We start from the raw sequence: 26,020 nt of genomic DNA, 5'->3' as shown, positions 1-26,020 counted from the left end.
TGTCCTAACTATTCTCATTAGCTGCCCTGGAATACTCTGTGCAGGAACGTCAAAGGCTGTGCAGGGGTAGGCCTACTTTTCAAATCAAAGATTAGGAAGAAAAAATACAACCGAAGCAGAGGGAAACATTCCCCCCCCCCCCCCCCCCCCAGAAAGAGGGAGGGGGGAGAGAGAGGCAGCTGTGAGTTGATGATAAGACTCAGAAATGCATACGTTTTCATGGCTCAGTCACCCACACCAATGCACACTAGACTCCTGCTCGCTGCATTAAAAGAAGCCGCCGTCTTTCATGTGCTTGGCCTGCCAAACCTCTAAACTGTTGAAGTGGAGTGTCGTCTTGGATAAAGTTGTCTCTGCCATGAATAAAGGGCAGGAATGCATTAAACGCCCAAATCCTCCCGCTTGCAACGGGCACCCAGCCGCTGTGACTTCTTCAGTGCACAGCTTAAAAGTGAAAAGGCTTGTTTCACTCGGCTCTGGCACATTTTGGATCTCTGTGTGCTGCAGTTTTTTTGGACACAACTACTGTATTTTTTTACTTCTATATTTATCTGCACATCATAGCCGCTTGTTTTCGCCACCTGTTTAAATCGCCGAACGCGGATGTCCAAACGGGAAAGAAGTAAACGCATGCCAGATATGATCGGCTTAACTCCGTGTATCAAGTCATTTAAAGCTGCTTTTCTCTGGCTAAACTAATCACACCGATTACCCACTCATTTGCTCAATCTCTCTTTCTCTCTCACACACACACACATGTGGACATGATCTGCATGGCGAGGCAACATTTTGAGGACAATGGTTATTGAGCGGGTCTATTTTGAAGGGCTGCCATTGATTTGAAAAGGGGCTGCTTCTGCACAGTCATGCTTTCAGTAGAGCTTTCGGCCGTGACTCGGTACATGCCGCTTGATCATTTGTCATGGCGATAACTCGGGGGTTTAAACGGCATCTTTCAAGGACGCCAATTGACTTTCACCTTTGACATCTTGCCACCACACCGATCCTTGACCCTTGACCCTTCATTGCCGATCACAGAGGAAGATGGGGAGAATCGTCCGTTCAGCCGCAGCCGTAGCCTGTGACATTTACTTTCCCCCCCCCTGCAAATTTGAGAATGAAAGGGCAGACGTTGAGAGAAACCAGAGAAGGATAAAATTAAATGTGCATTAGCTTAAATTGAGGCGGAAAAGATCAGCGGCCGTCGGCTGGACTGCGACTGAACGCTGCTTGCTCAGCACCTCGGTTCCCCGTCTCTGTTGCAAACATCTTTCTTCCACTCTGCCCTCCAACGACTCTCCAGATTGATTTCTGTCTCTTCCTGACAGATGTCTGGGCAAAGCACGAAAAAGAGATATTGTGGTGTGTGTGTGTGTGTGTGTGTGTGTGGAAACCACTCCACACACACACACACAGGTAAATAGACTGCTGCTGTCGGTGTGCGGTTTGCTGAGTCAGGCTTCGAATGACACAAACTAATCTGAGCGAGGGATAAAGGGGGCAAGTAGGAGTTTCAGGATCTGTTTCTGCCCCCTCATTTAACCGTTGGTCATACATTCTCCAGATATTTGCCATCCGAGGCCAAGCTTCGAGAAAAGTTCTCATCTGATCGCCCACTCTTGCTTTCCCCCAATTAATAGCCTCCCTTTTGCTTTTGTGTCTGTTTGCTCCAAAGATTGTGGCCCTCAGCCTCACCCTTTCCCCCCTCTTTCTCACAGAACCGTTATGCTGCTGTCGACAGCTAGACAAACGATTTTGTCGGCTGTGCGAGGCAGGGGGTAATTTCTAGGCGAGCGCGGCGTTTCAGAACGGACTAGCCACACTGAAATTAGAGGTTGTCAAATGCCGCACGTCTCCGCTGACGGCCCAGCACGGCCCCTTTATGTTAATGTGGCATTTTAGCGAGAGGAAATTGGGAGGTGGGTGAATGTTGGCAGTTGTTGGGTGCAGCATTGTTCCGTGTGCACTTTTAATTTTATGTCATTATTTAAGGAATGAATGTGCTTCGATTGGAATAGCTTGCAGTATATTTTCTGGCTCTGAGCTGCGGCGTGTTCCAGCGAGGAGGACTTTGAGTCGTCTCCGTGCATCGTTGCTGGTTCCTGCACGCATGCTTAGCTGCCGGTGGTCTGTTAAATGCAGTAGTCCTTCTCAGTTTGCTAAGGAAAGCACCAGGAAACAGACGCTTTAACTACGGCTCCGAGTTTTTATAGAATACCATTAAGCAGTGATGCTCGGTGTCAAATATATCAACACTGAGTATGTGGAAATAATTATTCAAGGTGACGGTGTCAGGGATGAAATCTGTCATGATGTGGTTAAAGCACTTACAATTTCAAATGGAGGGTTTGTTTCGACACACAACAAATAGTGGAATTTGATGTCCTTTTTTTTTTGTATTCCCATGACTCCCGGTGTTGCTTCCTGCCTGATCCCCCTCCTTGTATGACGTGTCGCTTCAAACCCATCCCTACATAAAGCCAGCATGTGGCTTCACGTCACTGGTCTCAATTACGGCTGATGCAATCTCTCCTCTCGGCTCGATGCCACAGGGATGAATTCATCTTCGGGAAGCGCTGGGAGTGAGTGTATGGACCAGAGTACTGAGGTCATGTTATTTGGGATGGGATCACCCTGGGCGGCGTCTCCTGGCTCGTTTGTGCGGATCCGATCTGTCCCGCAGGTGTTTTCCATGCAGCTGCTGGCCAGATGTTGCTGCGTATTGTCAGTTTCTACGAGGCCATCACTCACACACGTTTATCATTCTGCCGTTTTATACAGGACACGCTTCACGCCGAGCGGGATTTCCCCGCAAACTGATTCCAGCGCTTTATTTTACACAAAAGGTCCAACACATTCCACACTTAAACCTCGATTGCCGTTGAGGCTTAGAATTGGGCGTGGTTTCCCCAGCTGGGGTTGAATGTAGATTTTCATACACTTCTCTACTGATGACTAACCTTTATTGCTAACATGGGACGATTCCAGCATGCAACTCGGATGCACTGTGCTGTACAGACGCACGGCATGGAGGAAGATGAACGCTTCCCACCTGCAGCTCTCAGAGCGTCATGTCTGAATGACAGATCGAGGTCCAATAGCTTTATCTCAGTTAACAGATCATAAGCTATAGATCTGAACAGGGCCGTCCCAAAGATGATTTAATTAGCTAGGAGTGCTGGCCAGAAGAGCTGGGCATTGACCCCAAAATGCACCCAGGCACGTTTATAAAAAAATAAATAAAAAAGATTTGTCTGCTAAATTTTATTTCCCACAGGCATTTCGAAGCATCCCTGTCATTTAGAGTATAATATATTCATACTCTGAAAACAAACACACACACACACACACACACTTTTGCATCTAAATAATAAACAATACTCGAGGCGTTCTACCGTTCTTTCTCTTTTTTCTGCACAACAGGGATTTATTTGCGACATTAAGGCTTTGCCCAGAAGACAAAATCAATATGACGGTGATGTATTAAATACAAAGTAAAGTAAATGTTTGATTGCTCTGTTCTCCGTTGCTTACCCTTGCCCGTGTCTGTGTGTTTCAGAGATCAACAGAGTGCGTAAAGACATGTACAGCGACACAGTGAATGGCCTTGTGGAGAGACACCCCCTGGAGCTGCCGGAGCCCATGGGCCCCATCGTCCACCTGCAGGAAAAACTGTTTGTGCCTGTCAAAGAGTACCCTGACGTGAGTGGTTTGGTTCACACACCTCGTGCTGATGCAGCTCCCCCACACTGTGGCAAACGGCGTCTTAACAATGTAATTCTAAATGGTAAAACCCTTTTGAACTTGAGAACTTTGTTCTGCAAAATGTTTCTGTCAAAGGCTAAATCTGATGCATTACACTCTGGAATTGTCCGTCTGTGGACACGCACGCCCACGCCGTCCCATCGCCGCGGGCCGTGCGTCTTTCTAATGTGTCATCGCTGGAATGATGGCTGCTGGTAGCTCAGCAATCTGTCGGCACCGAGGACATGTTGTTTCACTCATTCCTCTGTTCGACATTCACACTCCTTAATGCTTTCCTCGTGGACTCCACTCTTAGTTCCCTGCTCTCCTTTTTCTTTTTCTCATTCATGAAGTATAATCGTTTGCCCATATTCTAGAAGTCATTTGTGGCCGTGAATCTTATTCTTCGGGGACATCTTAGACGCCACATTTGCGCTGAATTCTTAATATTTATATGAAGGAGCATTTCACTTGGCAGACACGGCATTCCGATTCCATTTATGTCTGCACTGTTGTGGATAATCCTAAAATTGAAACCGGTTAGCGGCTGCAAAGACATGGAAAATTCAAATGCTCCTCACCATAGTATCGTATATTCTTTTTCTTTCCGATTAGCAGTTTTTGCTTGCCGTGATTTGCTGTTACTATGTCAATTTAATTAGGCTTCCCCCTGGTGGCTGAAATGACTCACTGACCTTAGTGGAGCCGGGTAGAAACGTTCATGGTGAACCTTAAAAGCCAGCGAGTTCCCTTAGACATTGTTTTAAGTTCCGCACACACACACCCCGACTACCAAATGTGGTAATTGTATTTGCGGGAGACAGAAACGTGTCGCACGCATGTTATATAGATGTGATGCTGAGGGAAATCAGCAGCAGGTCTATAAAGGCAGCTATTGTTGTTCTGTGCCCCCCCCCCCCCCCCCATCCACATGATTCCCGCTCTAGATTCATGCCTTGCCCTTTTGCTGAGGTCGCACACACTCATAGTGGATTTCTTTGTCTCCTGCTCTGGTATTACCGGTCGATAATTCCATCTTCCTGCGCCTGGACGCATCACGCCAGTTCTACCAGAATGTAACCCGCCCTGTCATCACGCTTCCACTCCGATTCCCTTCAGCGTGGACCGTGTGTGTGTGTGTGTGTGTGTGTGCACGCGCTAGCCTGCACGCCCCACATCTGTTCATAACCGCGTTGGCGTTTTCCAGCCTGCACATCCCCTCTGTCGACCCGCACGCCCTCCCGCCAATCTTCAAAGCCAGCCATTTCCTGATGTCGTTAGCGGTGCAGAGCGCCGTGAAGCGTCGGCGTGGGGACTGCATCGTGACTGACAGCCGAGTCGCAGGCTATCTGATAACTTCAGCCTTCAATTAAATGCTATCTGTGGCGCCGCTTTTCTCTCCAACGCGTACCCACACACCCGTCAATACTGACGGCTCGGCATGTCACTTCTGCTGACCTTTGTGCATCTGATAGGATAGGTGACATCTCTTTTCAGTCGGACTTGCCGCTTTATTTCCTGTGACTTTGTGCTTACGAATTTCCTCTTTTTAATCCCCTCCACCCAAAAGAAAAAGAAAGATTTGGACTTTTATTTAAAACAAGGAAATGGAACATTTGGCATCCATTTCCCGGTCAAATGGCTCCAGTAGTCGAGAGGTCTGCGTTGCCTCCAGTGGTGGAAACGTGACACTGACGACGATGCTGCGTGTTGAGACCCCGGACTTTTCGGTCTTTTTTTTTTCTATTGTCTGTGTAACTTAGTCATCCAGGTCCAGATAAATCAAGACAAAAACAAGCGCCAACTGGACTCGTGTTTTACTGCTGTAAAATCATCCAGTTCCTGCAGAGGAAAAGTCATGACATGTGTTCCCATGGGGGTGTCCACACTGAGCACACTGCCCCACCCCACACCGGTAGAGGGGCGGGATGAAGGGCTTTGATGCCTCCAGCTACCAACAATGTCTGAGGATGATCATTAAATCAACAGATTCTTTTCTAGTTAGATTTAATGAGGAGGGTGATTGGGAAGATAATCTGAACTGCGTTCTCCATATACTGATGAAGTACACTAGCGTTAGCTGTGCATGCTATTTATATGTGGCGGCACTAATTCGGGTGATTTGTCGGACATTACCAGCCCGTGCTTGATCCGGCGGGGTCCTTTCTCACCCGCCTCTGCAGTCGTTAAGCCGAGAGGTGAACGCCCGGCGAAGGACGGGGGGAAGCGGGTTGACCGCACCAGCATCAAAGGCTGCGGCAGAGATTTAGTGTCACCTTGTTGCATTTATGTGCTCATAGATCAGATCCAACGGATACCGGATTACAGTCACCAACTTGTGTTAAGATGGGGGGGGGGGCACAAGGATAAACAGTGCGGGCTTCTCCGACCTTCTTGAGGACAGACCTGTTTGAGGATGATTGGCTGTCACTGGTCGGGCTGTTGAAATTCAGATCATGTATGAGCTCACCATGGTGACGCATGATGGATAATCAGATGATGCGCGTGTGACTTTAGCGCCTTGACCGATATAACTCTGTTAGGTTTGGTATTGGGCAGAGGAGCAGTCAGAAGCGTGGGGGGGGGCGCGTGCGATGGCATCACATGGCTAACATTAGCCGGAAATTTCATCGACATTTTCCTCTGTGCTGTCAAACGGAAGTCGTCCTTGAGCGATTGAATTTCACGGACCTTTAGTACGTTGTGGGAGGGACCACATTTTATTTTAGCATCTAAAAGTTCACTTCTCCTTGCTTCCTTTGTCTCGTCTTCCAAACTTCCAGACGACATCAGTCTTGACTCTTTCAGTCTCTCCGTCTTCCTTCTTCTCCATTTCTTCCCTGCCTGCAACCTAAAAATAAAACCAAACAGGATTATCAAAGGGGCCACGGATTAGACGCTAAATGCTGGATCTTTTGACTGGAGCGCTTTGAAGTCTCGCGCTTTGAGGCAAAAAATGTCGCCCATGGAATCTAAGTCTAATTTCCCCTCCGTCACCCCTGCCTCAGCGCCGCTGTCCCTCCTGTTGATCAAGCATGGAAGCTGTTGTAGGTTAGGAACCTGTGTTCCCTTCCCTCGTGTGTGTGTGTGTGTGTGTGTGGGGGGGGGGGGGGGGGGGCACAAAACCAAAGTAAAATAAGGTAAACGCTCATTATTGGTTTACATTTTGTTGTTGTAAATATCAAGGAATTGAACGTGTTTCCTCTTTGTGCTGTGATAGATCACATTTAGGAGGAAAATAAAGAAACTGTAGAAAGTTAAAGAGGAAAAAGAAGCCTGCTTGGATTCAAACACGCTACTTGGTGGTGAAATGAGGCAGAGGATGGAGTTTTACTGGTACGAATGGTCAGCTGTTGTCTTGGACCATTTCCCAGTGATTGAGAGGAAGAGGAGGAGACGACGGCGCGGTATAACCGTGAATTCCACCTTGCGAACTGAACGAACCGTTTCTCATTTCCATAAGCCGAGCAAGGCCGGCTAATAAGTGATCGGTATTCTCCTCCCGTCCCGGCGTTGCTCTCCGATAAGCTCTGTGCGCACACAGCCAGAGCCCTCAGCATGATCTCATTTCCTGTCTCCTCGCCGCCCTAAACAAACGACGTCAAAGCCACAATTGTCCCGAGTCTCTGAGCTTCGTTGGCGGAACTGTTCTTGATTCTCAATTGTTCACGCGTAAAACAAAGCGGCAACGCGTGCACTCGAAAACGTGGCCGTCCGGTCCTGTGCGCCGAGGACGTCTGCGAGAGTTCGCTCCACACGCTCGTACTCATTAAACGCACAGCGGGCCGCGCACGCAGATGTGCTGCGGCGCAACCCATCTGTGGAGTAGCGATAACCGGGGCTAAACAAAGGCCTTTTAATGTCAGTGTAAGCCCTTGTCCTGAAGGGGGGGCTTAATGGGAATGTGCAAGAGGGTGCACATCTGTCTCTTTCCATGTTTGCACGCTAACAATAGTTGTATGCACTGGATGTGTGTTTCTTTGCATGCACCCATGTGTGTTTGTTTGGGTGGAAAAAAAGATAAAATGAGACCAAAAACAAAGACGGGAGGAAAGCAGTTGTCCACCAAAGTCCCGGCGTCTCTAATCCCCGAATGCTGTAAATGAGAAGAGAGTGCAGTAAAGACAAAAAAAAAAAAACGTACACACTGGCGAAGCCCAGGGTAAATTAAAGCGAGCTTGTCGATGTGCATGCGTCTCATTGTGCAACTGTTTTGTTCAAACCCAGAATTGCTTTTTTGCGGTTTCTCCTCCTGAGGCCATCAAGCAGAATTTAACAAGATGCAATCTGTCTTTTATTTTTTATTTTTTTGATTATCTATTGTTGAGGGCAAACGCATTTCCTTGCGAATACGAAGTGTGGGAAAAGTCCAGCCATCAAACGCCACAGCGTCGTAGGCATGATTTGTGTGTAGAAGGCCTCAGCTGTAGGAGCCCGTGGAGGTGATGGGAGGGAATGCAGAATAAGTAGCTCGCGTTGTGCGTTGGTGCTGAGAAGGTGAAGAGCAGCTGGCACAGCACTCAATCTATTGTTTCTCCTTTTGGGCTGTGATGAATGGAATTCCAGGCACGCTCGAAGACGACTCACCCGCTTGGCCTGCCGTTGTCTCTGCGTCCTCGTGGCTTCCACAGAAAGAATGTCAAACGGCCGGTGCTGAGCAGGAAGCGAGAGCGCACGGGGAACCGAGCGCATCATACATTTCAGAAGGCCAATAATGTATTGGGTTGATTTCTATTGTTCCTTAAATGCTTCCTTCAATGCTGCGTGTGAATGCAAGTTGCTTCGACACATGCAGCGTCGCGCGTTTGTCTCGGGGAGATGCCTTTCGCGGTCAGAGGCAGCGTAGCATCAGCTTCCGAGTCAGGAGGGCAGACGATCAAATACTAAACTCACTTCGTATCATGCCAGGGTTTTCCTGCGGGCTCCATGCTGAGCCTGATGTATCGTTACCGCTTTATTAATTCATCGATTGTACAGATTGAATACATTCACGGTGTCCTGTTTTTGGGAGCTGTCACATACAAATAATCAGATGTAAGCAGGTTATCGCGCCTGGAGGTCTATTTAGAACGCAGAACGCTGTTAGGTTGTGTCCCGGCTTTATGCAGAAGCTACTGTTATAACACAGCATCACCATAATAACCAGAGCTGCTGGGCATTGTGAGGGGGGGGTGGGGGGGGCTATTTGGGAACTCACCCATTGAGGCCCTGCTCCAGTTTTCTTGAATCATTTTAGGCAGTCGGTTGTTTTGTGCATCATGCTTGCAACCTGTGGTTGCGTGCTGTGACCCCCCCCCCCCCCCCCCCCTCGGGGTTTGTTGGGTGGGTTGGACAGACCAAAGCTACAGGCAAGCCCACTGAAGAAGACAAAGCAAACATCCTGAGGTTTAGCTGTCCTCATCAGCATTACTTATCATAGTTTCAGGAAAATACGCCGGCACCATATCCAATCTGTAATCCCCCCCCCCCTTAACTACACGGGGCTTCTCCCATGGCCTTTTGTATTTCGGTGCAGTGAAGTACGTTAAACCGATGCGACTGTACTTGAGAGTCGTCGTCTCTCTGTTTTTATTTTTGGCTCATTTGTGCTGGATTATTTTAACACATTTTCCCTTTATCCTTTGGAAGCCAATTTCAAGTGGGGTGGATTACTTTGGTAAACACGTTTCCTCTTGGTACAAAGCTAGAAAGTCACACACCAGTAAAGGGAATGGGGGGGGGGGGCTTGGTAAGAAAAATGTGTCGAGCACCCTGCTGCACCTCTTCACTCAATTTTCTGCTTGTTTTCTACCCATTGGTTTCACCCACTGTTACTCCCTGTTGTGCATTTTCTAGTGAGATTTTGGTGCTAAATACAGAGACGGTGCTAAATACTGATTGGAAATGACACTCAAATTAAAAATGAACCCGCTCTTGTCGTATGTAGCAAACGGGATTTCTCCTATATTAGGATGTAAAGGACATACGCCTAATTGAATTCTGTCGCTCCTTAACCTCTGCTGACTGGCTTCTTTCTTTCTGTCCCTGCAGTATAACTTTGTCGGGAGAATCCTTGGCCCTCGGGGACTGACTGCCAAACAGTTGGAAGCAGAGACCGGATGCAAGATCATGGTGCGAGGCAAGAGCTCCATGAGGGACAAGAAGAAGGTACGCTTTTATTTATTGATGCCACTGTTAGGCATGAATTAAGATTCCACTCGACACAAACCTGGGACTATTGTCACACAAAGACGCCCCACCAGCAGTGCAGTATTGGCGCGCCCGTACCGTCCAGACAAAGCAGATAATCCAGCAATGGAAACAACCGTCTTGGTTGGCTCTGACTCATGACATATTTTCTCCAGACCTTCCAAATATCCCAAATCTCTTCTGTCAGCAACTTCCCCCCCCTGCTTCCGAGAACAACACAAGTTCCGATTCAGTGCGGGAGCATAAATTATGGATCCGGAAAACGGACCAGAAGTGACTCAACAGTGACACACGCACTTAATTTGAGCAGAATCGCCATTGCGTTTCTGTTTGTGCGCTGCTTGTATGGAAGTTGTTTGATAAATTCCACTTTCACAGACGGATAATGAGGATGCTGTCGAAAAAAAAATCTCATTTAAGTCAGTTTCGGTATTCCGCAGTTCAGCCTCGGGCCGCCTTCAACGCACGTAACCCCCCCCCCCCCCCCAGGGCTGGCGACCGAGGACAGAGGCAGAGAGGCTGGCGTCTAGCTCTTGTGATAGGCTGTTAGATCTATCTTTATCAGAGGGAAAAAGGTCCAAAGCTTATAATTCTAGCCATGCCCGCCACGAAGCCCGGACCAGCGGCTCCCCGCCGCCCCGCCGCCGCATTTTCCACCTCGGTATTTCCAGCTTGATGCCCTGTGGCAGCAGAGGAAGCCACAGGAGCAGCTCAGCCAGTGTGTTTATTCAGGATCCATTAGCGGCAGCGTTTTTATGCTCTCAATAATTCAGCTGGTTGCTCCCTCCTGGGCCGCGCCGCCTGGCAGGGAGTCGGCTCGCTGGAGCGCCGCAATGAGAGAGAGAGAAATGAAGAACAATTGCAGGAGAAGAAAGGCAGATGGAGTAGAAAAGAGAGAAACCGATGAGGGGTAAAAAAAAAAACAATGCGACGCACCACACTGGAGCCAAACGCGACCCGATGACGTGTCTGATGGCCAGCTCTGTGCTCGCCACTATTTTCGCACACCTCCCCAGCCCTTTCCCAGCGTTGCTGATTTCCCTTCATCATTTCCTGCGCTCTATTTTGCGGTGATTATTTTGACTGCAGTCCTTTTATTCTTCCCGTGTGTGTCACAGAATACTGATCCCACCACCCTGTTTAAGCAAATGTTTTAGATGCTGCCAGACGGGAGACGGCTTCTTTTATTATACATTTTCTGTTTCTATTGAAAGATAAATGAGCATCTGCTAACTGTTCCAGCTGCTTTAAAAATGTAAGCACACAGAGAAAAATGCTACTGTGTTGTTTTTAATCACTGTATAAGTCTCACGGGAACCTTACTGGTTAAATACCACCAGCCTTTACTTTAATTAATACATGAATGTTTTTTCTAGTTTTAAATATTAGATTAATAGATATAAATAATCAAGCAATAAGTCACGCTATATCCATCCTGTTGTTGGTGCTTTGAACTGAGGCATTAAAGCTGAGAGGTATGAAGTCCAGCAGGCAAACAGGTGTTCGCACCATGTCAGTCAGGCGACCCCCCCCCCCCCCTCCCTTCTATTCTTAGATATTGTCTCTCGATGCGGGGGCCGTGCTATTTATTCATGCAACATATTTTACCAAAATGGATTGCCCCTCTGGTGTGTGGTTATCGTAACGGAATTTGACGTTGGCGAGTACGGACAATTCTATTCCAAGGGCTTCTCGGTATTTTCCGCTCCCCTCCCCTCCCCTCTCTTCTCTTGCCCTCCTCCTCCACCACCCGTTGACGTGTTTGTCATGCTGTCACTTTATCTCAGAGGGCACACTGTGACCTTGTTCACAGGCGGCCATGCTGGTGCCCGTGTGTGTGTGTGTGCGCGTGCGCGCGAGCGCCCTTGTTTGTTTTTTGCCTTTGGTATGATCTAACCAAATCAGAATCTTTCGGGGTGTTTTTGGATGGACCTGCATTCACCCAGGAACATGCGATTGACCTACTTTTTGAGTCCATGCCGGATAACACTGTCACTAACCCTATATTTAATTCCACCATGTGTTTTTCCACTCAGGCGAAGCCCCCCATGTTCTGTTAGCGTCCCCTCCAGAAAATACAGAGTCGAGTTCTGTTCACCGTGTTTGCTAATAAGCCCCAAGCAAGCAACCATGATGACATAATGGCCTGAATGCTGAACCCCCCCCCCCCATGTTGAAAAGAGGAATACGAGAGTGGAATATTGAACTTTTGTGTGTGTGTGTGTTAAGAGCAGCGCCATGGCAACAGGTCTCTGGAGTAGAGCAGGTAGGTGGCACTCGGTTGTAAGCTGTGTGCCTGTCGGTGCCCCCTCTCACTTTGTGGTGCCTGTTCAGTGCATTGAATTCATGTTGGATGGACCCCCCCCCCCCCCCCCCCCCCACACACACACACACACACACACACACACACACACACACACACACACACACACACAGACACACTCAGTGCGCCACAATGCATTGTTTGCAATTGCACGCCCTCAGAGTGGCTCCCTGCTCCCGCCGATCTGAAGTCGTGGTGTTTTGTACGAGCGGGGGATTAAGAACACGCCTTCATCAAACGTCTGCTCAGACCTGCACGCGCAGCGGGCGGCGAGCGTGCTCGGTTGCAGCAGACTATCTGAGGCGAGGCAGATTCGGAAACGCTTTGAGCCGCATATCCGTTCTGCATTCACCTTTTTGTCCTCGCAGAATCACATGCTGCCACTGCACCGTTTCAAATGTCTTAATGTGGCGCCGCACATCAGAGCGTCTGAGGTTATGCCTTCTGCAGACAACTTAGACCTCAACTCCTCACTTCGGGGGAGGGGGGGGGAAATCAGCTTTCAAACAGCGGGTTTTGGTTGTACGTTGACATGAGATACACCCTCAAAAGCTTTTCGGAGAGTCTGGTGGCGCTGCTGCTGACGGTAAATGCGGCGAGGAGAGGTGAGACGGAAATAGCAATGCTAAATGGAGAAGCATGGTTTAAAACAAATCTGCATGTAGGGCTATTCCATATTTGTCTGTACACAAGCCATTATACCTTTTTCTAAAAAAAGAGACTGGGTGATTGGGGCATTTGCATTGCACAGAATTTAGCAACTTTAGCCTCGGCCGTACCAATTCTGAAAGTTCCCGATAAAACAGTGATGACTTGGCTATTGAGAGGTTCTAAATATGGCCCATTTTGCCTTTTGGGTTACTGCTAATGCTGCAATTTGGTGCCCGCTAAATGCTTTAGAGTTGCCCTTTCAGGAGAGGTAACAGCTCAGACAGAGCAATTCTTACCCAGATAGACAGTCGGACGCACACTTCTGCACTCACTCTGAGGGTACTTCCACGTGTCTTCTAACGATCCTCCGACTGAAGTCGGTGTGGCATTAAGAAACATTCAAATGCACCGATCTCTGATCCTTTCACCCATCCATCCTTTGCTGCTATTTCCTGCCGCGGGGCGAGCTGTCGCCTTTGTCTCTGCAAAGAGGGCTGCCCTTTGAAAGCCAAAAGCTAAACAGCAGCCCACTGGGCCGCTCCTGTCACGCTGCTGCACTTCACGGGGCCGACATCGCCCTCTTCGTATGCCTGGTTCTCGCCTCCGCTTCTTCTGACGTGCGGCATTACCGCACCGGCACGCCAACATACCCACACCGCCACACTCGCTCGCCGTCACTCTCATTCTCTTTCCATCTCTTTTTCTAGGAGGAACAGAACAGAGGGAAGCCAAACTGGGAACACCTAAATGAAGACCTTCACGTCTTGATCACAGTGGAAGATTCACAGGCCAGAGCTGAGATCAAGATGAGGAGAGCAGTGGAGGAGGTCAAGAAGCTCCTGGTGCCTGCTGTGAGTACGCAACGCAACATGCATGTCTCAGTAGCTATTTCATGGTGACGTCTTCGGACTTTCTGGGGATGATGACACAAAGTACGTTTTTTTTCTGTGTTTTTTTTTTTTTTACTTATTTGGTAATCCTGAGCAAAGCCTTGCCATGTTCAACATTCCTTTTCGAAACTGCAGGATAACATGCATACATATGGCTCGCTCCCGCTACCCCACAGTTAGCATTCTGTTGACTTCCATATATAGACCACGGGAACAGGTTGGCTGCACCGCTAGCGGAATGGAAAAACACGGCGAGCTGCAGCCCGCCTCCCGTAGCTGCCACATTTCATCTCTGCTTCCCGTCTGCCCCAACTTCCTCACACTCCGCACCACCGCCGGTCACTGCTGATATTTGCTTCCTGGCATACAATCGGCCCCCCCCCCCTGGCTGTTGACCAGGTGGACGGGCAGTCGAAGGCCCAGGTTTGCCATCGGGTGTAAACTCAGGACTTCAACTGTGAAAATGGGGCAGTACCAGGCTCAGCAATCAATCGTCGCATTTAAATTCACATCATCCCGGATTGGAAACCAAAGACTGTCCTGAAAAGGGTCGTGTGTACGTGGTCACATGCCAACGCAGGCTAACTATATTGTGGCTGCACCTCTACCTCTTGAGTTCTAGTGTTTCTTTTCGTTTGGCTCATCTCAGCTGCACCGGTTATGGATGTAAGATCTGACACAAGGTGCCATCATGCCAGGTTGTCTCCTGTCAGATGTGATTCTCCCCCTTCATCCGTCTCAGCCCGGCCTGACAATGTGGAAAGCACTTCAATTCCTGTCCTCTTGTTTGAGGATTACTTGTCTCTCTTCGGCCCGCCTGTCACTTCCTCAGGCAGCCTTTTTGCTCCCGAGTGCAGCCAGCGGCGTTCAGATCTCCACAGCCTCTATGCATGCACAGAAGATTTTTGCCTGGTAATGCATGCGCCCACAACTAGAGGGTGAAGCCACCTCTGGAAGCCGGAGTAAAGAGTGGTGCAGGATGAATCACCGTTAAAACGCGTGGAGTCTCGTGCACAACGGAAAGCTCTTTCGGCGTCTGCTAAGTCGATGACTGCTCTTGGCAGCTAAAACACATTCCCCACAAATATAGCCTCTCCACCTTTCCACAAGTCTCGATGCATGTTGCAGCGCACGAGATGCACCGAAGACGATCTGTCGATGCCGAGACTACACCGTGTTTCAGGTTGAAGAGAAGCTCTGTCTGCTTGCATTTTGTCAAAAACACAAAAAAGTTCTTTTGAGGCATTCATGAAATCCACCTCATAAGAAATTACACAATACCCTTAATTTAACTAAGAGCTTTATTGAGACAATTAATGATCCGTTCCAATTCACAAGAGGCCGTTTTCCTTCAGGCAAAGGCATTCGTTCATTTGAATGTAATAAAAAAGACCCCTCCATTTGACAGGCATGACTTGTTTTTCTTCTAATTTGTTTCAGTACTTTGATTGTCGAGGCATAAAATATTTCCCCTTTTTCCCACACCTAATTTAATATCAATGGCAAATTTGTCCCATCCCTTTCAGACGCCATCTGAATATCAAGGTGATTAATGCAGCATATAATCAGCTAATATTTGCTTTTAAATATTAGATTTTCGAGCTTTTTATCGTTCAAAAAGGTCAAGCAAAGGTTTCTCTTGTAGATCACGTTAGCAGACTCTGAATCCACTGAGCGGTTTGACTTTGTTCCTGGGATTTTGCAAATGTAAATGTCAGTGGCACAGTTTCTGTCGAGCAGAATAAACGTCCAGCCATTCTGTCCTTGGATGCTTGCTGGGAGAGCCGGTTGTCAACCGACGAATCCCGTCGGGCTCTTTATTTTTTCATTTTGCTGCACATGTCTTGAGTGGGTGGGCGGCAAAGGCTGCCTGGCAGTAATGCCCTTCATCATGCTAGACTCGATTGGATTAAAGTGTGGACGCACAGGGGATGCATTGTTATAATGAAGGGCATCTTATCCACATTTGGCACCATCAAATCTTCTTTATTAAACTGTACGGGACACAAAATGGGCTCACGCTTTTTGTTTCCTTTCAATGCGCAGGCTTTACTTGTCATTGAAGAAGAGGGGGCGAATGGAATGATGACTGAAAATGGGTTTAAATACAAGTTTAAAGATTTATAATAATTTAGCTGTTAAATTAATCAAGTCTAATTATTGACGCACGAGGTTTAGATGTGTAAAAACTATATTAAACCAGCAAAGAGGAACTCAGTGTTGAGATATTCAGGGTTTTTTTTTTCTTCTTGTATATAGAACATTATTGATCGCGATGTTGTGACTTTGACAGATACATTTATCTGCTTGAATCTCTTCTATTTCAGCGGTTCTGTTTGTTGAGCAGTTGTTTTACATCCTGTCGAGTTGCTACTTCCTCTGATTGACATTTGGATAACCTCCCCCGTGGTTTAAGGGTTTTACAGCGGTTCCTCTCTGCCCACTACAGCACCCTTTTGCTCCCCAGTTCTGTGAACTCTTCACCTTTCCGTGAACCGGGAGCAGGAGGAACATAAGCGAGCTAAGAGGAGGAGGAGAGAGATGGGTCGGGGAGCTTGATGGAGCTATTCTTTCAAGTGTGGATTTACTCCACTGATCCTGCCCTAGCGCGCGCGCACACACAGACACACACACCGATAGACGTGCCCACAAAAATTCTTCCACATGCATGCACACACTCCCATTCAAATGCTTCTCTCATCCTTTGAGTCCTGGGTTAAGACCTTCGATGGGGTTGACTGCAGAGCCCCGCTGCACTTTAAGTCACCCCCACACTCGAGTGCTCGTAGGGCTGCATGCATGAACCCTGGCTGGCCCGTTCCACTCCACCTTTTTTTTTTTGTCATCAGTGGAGCTAGATGGCAACGCGATGCGTTTATTTAAAGATGAGTTACAGCAGACGCCGTCCAAGGATGCCACAATGTCAAAGGATTTCACCCTCACAAATCTGAATCCAGATGTGTGCTCTGCTCCCGACGGGTGATTATTTTATCTTCTGTGCAGCATGCATCACCAGGTGTCTGCTTGTGGAGTTACGTTGCATAGGAATGCACAACATTCCATATAGAGTACGGGTGGAGCGGAATTGGAATAGGGGCGAAGGGGTTTATGTTTTCAGAGCATTTTGGATAAGAGGCTTTTAAGGTGGCGCTATTGGGCTTGAAGGCCTTTAAATACCTTCCTTGGCATTTGAGGTGTCCATGCTGTCAAGTGTAGGTGATGAGCAACAGTCTGGTCATTCAGTATGATTGCTTGTATACAGTAGATTTATTACCCTACTACAGGAGGGCATCAGATGCGAGGCTGGTGGCGTTTGTATCCACCCACGCGTTTGTGTATAAGCGCTTTGTGTATTTATGCACATTTTCTTCTGTGTGTGTTATTGTTGGGTATCTATGCTGGACAGTTTTGTGGATCTAATAATTTCTCAGTGGTCCCCTCGGGTCACAGTGCTGTTTGAAGGGCTTATGGAAAAATGATAGACGGGCAGAAAATGGGAAAGGGCACCTATGGGGTCTTGTCCTGTTGTCTAGGTAACCTTTAGCACTCACACCCGAAGAAACCTTTTTCTATGAGATGTGCTTCAATTTTTTTAAGGCACTTGTGCCCAGTCTGACTTGAGGCAGTTGTTTCACTTTGGGGGGGGAATAAAGGATGCATTTTCTTTCAAAGTAGTAAATGTGGCTGGAAGCTTATCTTCTGTCTCTTCTCAAGAACAATAGATGGGTGCTGTTGAGCATTCTGATCCAGAAAAGCATATCCTGCAACCAGAACCATTCAGGCACATTTCAAAGTAAACCCCTAAACTAGCAAAAAAAATAAAATACACAACTGTGACTACTTTACCTTGGTAACCGGCCCACGGTACGGCGTATCATGATTTCAGGGAGATAAAATTGGTATGTTTTGCAGCTGCAACTCTGTTCAATTCAAATGTTTTACTCTGGGGAGTTGGTGAGCCGAGTCTGACTTTTTTTGTACATTTTAATATTTGATATCCTGGGAGTGGTGAAAAATGTTTGAAGATCTTAAACCAGCGATTCTAAGAACTGAAGCAGTGCCTTGCTCTTTAAATTGAGATTGGCTGAGAAAGGAAGCTCAAGACGAGCGCCACGGCTCGACATTTGATTCAGTTCAGTCCGACCCTCGTGCTCCAGCGTACTGCTCCTTCCGACTCCACCCTTCTCCTGCTCTCTCGCTATAATTCAGCTTTCATGTTTGTCTCAACGGTGTCACTTTGGTCCTTCCAAGTTCCTCTAATGGGCAAACCTTGGACACGCATGCCTTTCTTTTCTCCCGAGCCTTCTGTGATGCCGCATCTTTCATTTTCCTCCTCAGTTCTCTCCACTATGGGACCCTCTTTAAAGAAAGACATTCAGGCGATGGCGTTCTTATAAGAACCGGGCAGATGGACCTTAATGGATGCCGAGTTTGGTGATCTGCAGGCTTGTTGTCTTGACTCACCAGCATGCATCTGACTTGGCAGAAAGCTCCAGTGGCAGCGCCATCAGAACCGCTCAGACAGGAAAGGCCCAAACACAGAGCGAAGATGATGCACGGCGAGCGGAGTTGGATCTGAACAGTGGACGTCTACTAGGCAGCAGTGTACGGAATTCACAATCAAACACCCCTTTCTTTCTCTTTCTCTCGCTCTGAGTCTCTCCTCTCTTACTTTGTCAGCAGTGTTTGACACATGAGTACAAAACGCCATCTGGCTGCATCCATCCATGTGTGCCTCCCCAATTAATGATGTTTGTTCTCTGTTAGACCGACCTAACACTATCATTCTCCCCTTATTTACTCTTAATCCAAGTCTTCACACGCACACACACACATCCATGCATGCACCATTTCCAGCCATATCCATAAGCACAAGCGCTTTGTTCTCATTGAGCCGTGCCCGCTGACTTTGACTGTGCTTGATGCACATTTCATTAACCCTTTAAAGGGCAATCGGAGGCGCTGGTCTGCTTTGGTCTGTTTTGAGCCTGCCAGTATGTGCCAGGGGTGAACTCTCTCTCCAGTTCCTGATGGTGAAAAATAGCTGTTGAAGCAAACCAGCTGCAACAATTTACAGTCCAGTCGCAGAGTAAATTAGGTGAGGCACATGCCACCTTATGCTATCAAGGCTATATCTACTAATTTTACATAGGTGTGCATATAAATATCAAGAATCAGGGTAGCTTCTTACGAGCAAAACCAAGTATGCTTAGAGGCCTTGCAGTCCCGTAGAAGGTGGATAGTTTTAGTTGACCCGGCAGGCTCTGTGTCCCTGCAGGCCGTTATTACCTTCATCAGGCTAATGAAGTAGCTGGATTGGATCATATTAACCTCCTGATCTGCACCTCCCAGGACACCACAGTTACAACTGGCTGGACTGCACTATTCATTGCTCTCATTATTAATGTGTGTGTTAGCCGGAGAACGGCGAGCCCATCCCACCTGCATGCAGACGCCGTATCTCCCACATGAATGTTAATCATCTTTTTAATTGGCTTCCTTGACTTGGTGACCTCTACTTGAGATGGCAAAACGGCAGCGCAGTGCTGCTATTCTCTTTCCCGTCTTTGCTTGTAATGTGTCTTTTTTTTACGCTTCCTTTCTCAGTGAAACAACACAGATTGGATCAGGGTTGGAGGCAGCGCGACCTTTGATTCTCACTTATCCTCTTGTCCGTTTTCATCATTGTCCAGCTTCACATGATCAAGTTTTCTCTACCGATTTTCCTGGATCTGGCCTCATGTGGCACATTACTACGTTTTTAAAAAGGGACTTCAACCTGTAGCCAGGACAGCAAACAAGAAAACCTTGTGAGGTATAAATCGTGTTTGATTCACGATCTTGAGGGGGGTATTGAGTATTGAGTAGCGTTGTACAGTTTCATGGTATAACAGTTGTGCTGTCAAGAGATTATAAAATGTTATCGCTTAATTAATTATGATTTGTAATTAATTTCTCCAATTAATCTCTTAATCTCACTGAAATTGCTGAGGCCTCAACTTGAGGTATTTTCATTTAAATTCCTTACGTTGTGGCAGATCAAAAAATTGATATATATATTAAAAAATAGCTTTATAAAGTAATTTATTGATTATAACACACTTGAACAGATGCAGTCCTAGCCATTTACATCCTGCTGTATTGGCGACTAGTCCTAAATGCTGCCTGCAACATGTAGTTTCGACCGCCAGGGGGACTATTGCTGTGTTCTTTTGTCAATCTCCAAATTTTACTTTCCTTGTAGTGTGAAAGTAAAAATAAAACCTCATATCCATATAAATTGCTGTAAGTTAACACATCTTTTCTGAGCAATTCAAGTATTTAACACTGAACTTTTTGCTTTTCCTCTGTTCCAGATAATAAAAAATAATGGACCCATCAATCACAGTGCTCTAAATTAGCACATCAAAAATAACATTGTTCATCATCTATCTGCAGTAGCCTAAAGGCCACCGCATCCTGTTAACAACACAAAGGTTGCAAACCACAGAACAAGCTGGAGCGGTCGGCCTCTACTCAGCCAGTCACCCGATAAAGCATGACTGAGTCGCTGATGCATAATAAATATATACATAAGCACCTTCCAGCAGATTGGATGGAGAGGATGTGCCAAAAACAGTTCAGTAATTTGTTTGGATGTTATTTTAGTGATTCCCAAATTGCATTCATTCTTGTAGCCTCAGTTTATTTTCTATACTACACCCAGTAACGGCCAAGCCTTTGTTCATCTTTGCCTAAAGGTTCCTCCTCCTCCTTCTCCATCTACCCATTCCTTCTCATCTCCAGGTCTGTTGAAGGATAGACAGGTGGTCTTCGTCCTCATCCTATTTCGTTTCCTGGCCCCGACAACTGAAAGGCAGGCAGGCTTCCTCAGCCAAATTACGCCTGGAGACCGGCCCACTCTACCTCCCTAGATTTCGCTGCAAAATGCATTTAAAAAAATCCACAGCAGGTGTGATCAGATATAAACGCATGCCATTTATAATGATGCTAATTAGTAACAGTGAGATTACAATGATTTCAAGTGTTCCGCCAAGACAGAAACTTCTGATTGCACTGGCGTGGTGAACATGCAGGCATATGGTTGACATGACAAAAAGGAAATTGGCGATGTGGATTTGAAACTTAGTCCGTTTGATGTTCCGTCTGCCATCAGGAGTCTGCTCGCTGAGCCAGCCACGGGAAATGGTGACGATTCTGGAAAGAAAAGATTAATTGCAGTGACGACTGTGCTGAATAGCATCTGTCATTCATCTTCTTTGCCTTTCCTCGTTAGTTCTGTCTGTCCGTCCTTAACAGGCTCAATGATGGAGACAAAAGGGAACAAAAACAATGTAAGAACGGTGGTGCATATATGTATTAACGCCACGGACAATAAATAAGTCAATTAAGTTAGGCGATTGTCGCTGTAAACTCCGCCTGCAGTGACGTGCACCTGAACGAGGTACGTACGCAGCTGTCGAGTGAGGATTAATCGCAAACGAAAGAAACGTTATTCATTGTGCTGAACCAAACCTCCGCAGCAATTAGCGCTTTCTCTCTCATTCTCTCTTGAGCTCTGGCTTTTCTTATTTCTCCTTGAAACATCATCCTGTTGCTAATCCGTCAGTTTCATGTCTACCCTCTGAGGGGAATTAGTCTTGTTTCTTCTCTTGTCTCATTCATTTAGATTTTTTCCAAGTCAGCCGAGATCCCTCGTGAAAGTGCATTCTGCGTACACAGGCCCTCTGCACTACTTAGAAAATTGCCTTGGCCACTTGTGCTGTCCTTTTAATTTCAGTTCACACATGCACTTGGTCCCTAAACACTCAAGCCTCTCACACCATTGTAGAATAACCTCCTTTCTAATCCACCTGGTCGTGCCAGGCTCATCCCGGGGGGGGGGGGGGGGGTACGCAGGAAGACAAGGCGGGTAACGCAGCGAGCTGAGAAGCCAGGGCAGTTTTAATCTGCCCCCGGTCCTGCAGTGGTGAGGAGAAGGACCCTGCAAGCCCCTAGCCAATCGCTGCCTTTCTTTGAAGGTTTTTCTAATCCCCTTCCAGAGAGGCAGATGTGGGAGGACAGTAAGGAAGCTGTGGTTGGCGCTCTACATCCTCCGAAGGTCCAAACGATGGTCGACATGCCATTGTTTCTCCTCCACATCTCTGTTTCTCATGCACACACACACTCCAGACATAATCCATCCACGGGAGTTTCTGAACTTCCCGGGGTGGGGCTTACCGGAGCCACGCTTCAACACGTGCAAAGTGGGAGCTCGCGTGCGCGCACACACACAAACACACCGCTTTCATCTAGTGCTCTCTCTCTCTCGCAACTGTATCTCCCTGTTTAGACAGGAAAATAGGATTTTGTAGAGCTCAGCGTTTAGAGAGCCCAAAGGTTGCTCGTCAAATTCGGCCCCTGCAGTCTGTGATGTCTCGCTTTGCCAGCCGTTGCTCAAGTTGTTTCGAACTCCATTCTTCTAGTCCCACCAGCCGAGGGCTTTGCCTCCCCTATGGCATTTCTTTTTTATCATTTGCTTTGTTTATCAGTCTCTTGTTTGAAAGTAGTGATGCTTCTATTTTATATAATCAGCTTTGCATAGAGGCTAAACGGCTTGTTGACTGAATCATGACCTGACACTTGACTGAAAATAGTCTGTCTACATAGAGCTGGATAAACTAAGGACACCTCAGAGAAACTAGCGACAAAATGTTGTGTCGCCGTTTGTGTGTCTAGGTAGATCCATCCACATGGTTTCAGGTTTGAATCCACGCCTTTCAGGAGGTACTTGGATCCCTGTTTCACGAGAAGGCGCCATTGATCAGCTCTGAGTCAGGATCTCTGAATGATGCAAATCCCCTAGCAGTATTTAAGTCTCCCAAATCATCCCTGGCCAAATCCCCTCAAGATATGCCCTGCTCCGATTGGATGGCATTAAAGGATCGCAGCGACAGAACAATACGCCGCCTGGCAGCCTCACGGAATGAGGGATAAAGGGAGTGACAGTGGAAATAGAAATAGATTGGGAATATGAGCAGGGAAGACGGGAAAGAGATTTTTATTCTCCTTTTTTTTTGGTCGGCAAGGGAACAAGTGATGATGATGATGGGAGGAAAGGCCTGGAGAAAACAGCTGTTTGTTGGATAGTTCAATATAGCGAGGATTGAATGATCCCTCCAGCTCTTAGCCTGTAACTTCATCTGTTTGTCAGAAGCATTGCAGGCCAGCGTGCTTCTATAATATATCTAAATCTTGTTGTTAAAATCTGTATATATTTTTCGAGTTTATTTATATGACATTTAATCCCCTCTCCAAGCTGTTGCGTTACATGGAATACCAGCCTGAGCCTGGGGATAAACACGATCACTGTTTTTCCCCTTGTACATTTGGAAATGGTTTTGATGGCGGGGGGAAAACCTTTTTCTTTCTTTCAGTTCTAGACGGTGCATCGAGTCAAAATGTTTTTTTTTTTTCCCCTCCTTCTTCCAGTTTGTTCCTTTGACTCTGTATTTGTTAGTTGATGGGGGGGGGGGGGGGGGGGCACAGAGCTCCCAGGCTGCCATCTTCACTCCAGCACAGTGAAAGGTTGTTTAAAAATCCCCGTGGACGTAAATGCCGGCGTGCATCCTGCATCAGAATAACCCCAGAGAAGGCTCTCCTCATTAATATTTATACTTTCTTAAAACAAATAACACCCCGAGTGACCACCTTTGCTGGCGTGTGGCACCTACGCGATAAGTCGTTGCCACTTATTATCTTTAAGATGCACAGAGTAGAAAAGAAGAAGTTTAGCTCCTGACTTTGTTAATGTGCCACATTGTACCACAGAAAAGCTGTGTGACTGACAGTAACGGGGCGGAGCCGCCTTGATGTGTGTGTAATAATCCGTCTGAAGTCGGGTTCACTCCTATGCTCATGAGCTCGTGTGTTGGCGGTTTAGCATGACTAATGGCGCACGTCGCTGACAGAGCTGTCTGGGACTGAAGACGGAGAAAGCAGAGGAGAAATAAAGAGGCTTTGCAGGAGTGTGGCGAAGGCAGAAGACAGCCGGAGGAGTTGCTGGAGATTGCGTTTCCTAGTCTTTTGGGGGGCGGGGGGGGGGGGGGGGGGGGTACAATTGAGGCACGATTCCCTTGGCAGATACGTTGGCAAAAGCTGAGGAGCAAGACTGAAGAAAGAAAATTTCCTTTGAGAATTCAGCCGTATTTATTCCACAGCACCTTTTACTCCATGAAAGAACAGCAAAGATGTATACGTGTTTGTGTAGCGCCTCGCTTTGTATTCCTGTGGCTGACTGATATATAGTCATGGCTTTGAAATATCAGAAGGTGTTTTTTTACATGCTTTATGATTTATATTCATGTTCAGGCAAACATGGGAATCCGCCCTGCGCACGTGCACACACACACACACACCCACCCAATCTCCACGGTTGCTTTAGGTGACCTCAGTGGATTGAACTTCCTTGTCGCTGATGTGTTTAATGTGGCGTCGTTGTGAAGCTTCTGAGCGCTCATTCCTCCTCCTCTCTAACGGTTTGCTATCTGGATTTGTTGATGAGTCGTCCTGGCAGCATGGCGACAGTAATCATTGTCCTCCAGATGTTAGTTTGGAAAGGAAACGAAAGGGAGGAGAGGGATGAGGGGAACGTTAGAAAAACCAGCTGCCGCCGCCACCCCTCCACTTCAAGTCATCTACCTCAACCCAGCATGCCACCCCCCCGACCCCCCCACCCCCCCTTGCATCCTCTGTCTGTGTCTCAGGAGGCAGCCGGGCCAGACTCTGTTTACCGCTGAGGTAATTGGTGTAGTTTGGCGAGAGCCCGACCCTGCTAAGGTCTAAGGTGCGCGCGTGTGTGTGTGTGTGTGTGTGTGTGTGCGCGCGCACACCCTTTGTGTGCATACTGTCTGTCTGTGATGACTGGCAGTGAGGCCAGGGAAGGAAAGCAGGCCTGAGCCGGTGTCAGCCCACGAGGGAACGGACAAATTGGTTTTCACTACGCCGTCTGTCTTTTCTGGTCTCATATTCTCCAGCCATCACTTTCTTCGTCCTCAGACTCGACTATCATTCACATCTTCTCCTGTTCTTGCCCCGTCCTTACTGTCAACCCTTCTTTCTATTGCTTCACTTGCTGCTTCGGACGTGAACAAATTCATCCATCCCGATCCGGGCGCCTGTTGTTGGTGTGTCAGACGGAGAGTGAGGTTACGACCCTGCAAACGCTCCGGCAGCCTCTCATTTGGTGCTTTCTGTCTTGCCACGAGCTCATAGTGTAAAATGTGAAACAGAAACTCCGTCTGTAACGCTTCAAGTCAGCTGCAGTTTGTTTTCATGAACACACGAACACGAGGCAGCATCCAGAAGAGACTCGCCAAAGAATGAAGCATAACCAGAATCCAGAATGCATCGCGTGACCTCATCGCAGGGTTCTCCGGTCGCGACGGTGGGATACGGCTCACCTACTTTTGCTCATCGCACTCCCGTGTCTCCTCGCCATCCTCCTCCTCATTTCCCTCCCTCCCCTCGTCCCTCTGCCTTGCTCCTCCCTGATAGCTTTTACCGCTCTGCTGATTTCACAAATAGGCCTCATTGATTGAATCTGATTCTTGTGGATAGAGCAGCTTTATTGAGTGGCTTTTTCACTGATGGACAGGAGTCTCTGTGTGTGTGTGTGTGTGTGTGTGTGTGTGTGTGTGTGTGTGTATTTGCTCCATGCACGGCTGCATGCATGTTAGCGATGATGAAAACTTCCTTTCTGCATCCCTTTCTTTTCGATAACATGGCTATTCCCTCTCCTGGGTATTCAGCCAGATCATTACCGATCCGCACGTCCTCAGAGAAAGTTTCATAATGTGTGACGCATGATGACTGAGGAGTCTGTTCACTGTGGCGGCACCTTGAGCAAGGCACCGTTAAACTACTCTCCATAGTGCTGTTAAACTCACTCAGGGCCGCGTGATTTAAGTCCATCCAAGTCCGCTCCAGCGATGCCGCCAGCATTGTCTTCATGGCTGAAGAAATCCATCTGGGTGTCCGGGCTTTACCTCACCAACTTCCTTGGTGAATTGGGGCCACGTCGGCCGCATAGGGGGGGGTATACACAATTCACAAACATCACACACTGTCCCAGCAGCAGCATCTGCGCCGTCTCCTCTCTTGCTGCCCTCTATTTTGTGTCTCGCCTCTCAACGGGCGGCGTGCCACCTATGTGGAGTTGGATGGATGGTGGTAACCTCTTTCC

General features: G+C 47.6%; 1 protein-coding gene across 5 annotated transcripts in view; it reads left to right on the top strand.

The window, feature by feature from the left end:
• qkia (QKI, KH domain containing, RNA binding a) overlaps positions 1 to 26,020 on the top strand; it is a 49,976-nt gene that overhangs the window by 14,184 nt on the left and 9,772 nt on the right. For all 5 annotated transcript variants that reach the window (XM_068751737.1, XM_068751735.1, XM_068751738.1 and 2 more), the window contains exons 2-4: positions 3,560 to 3,702; positions 9,775 to 9,891; positions 13,615 to 13,758. In XM_068751737.1, coding sequence (XP_068607838.1) covers positions 3,560 to 3,702; positions 9,775 to 9,891; positions 13,615 to 13,758 — 404 coding nt within the window. The remainder of the gene's footprint in view (positions 1 to 3,559; positions 3,703 to 9,774; positions 9,892 to 13,614; positions 13,759 to 26,020) is intronic.

This window comes from Brachionichthys hirsutus, chromosome 18, assembly GCF_040956055.1.
Source record: "Brachionichthys hirsutus isolate HB-005 chromosome 18, CSIRO-AGI_Bhir_v1, whole genome shotgun sequence".
NCBI lineage: Eukaryota > Metazoa > Chordata > Actinopteri > Lophiiformes > Brachionichthyidae > Brachionichthys > Brachionichthys hirsutus.
The sequence above is the reverse complement of the archived record's forward strand: the minus strand, read 5'-3'. Positions and strand labels throughout refer to the sequence as shown.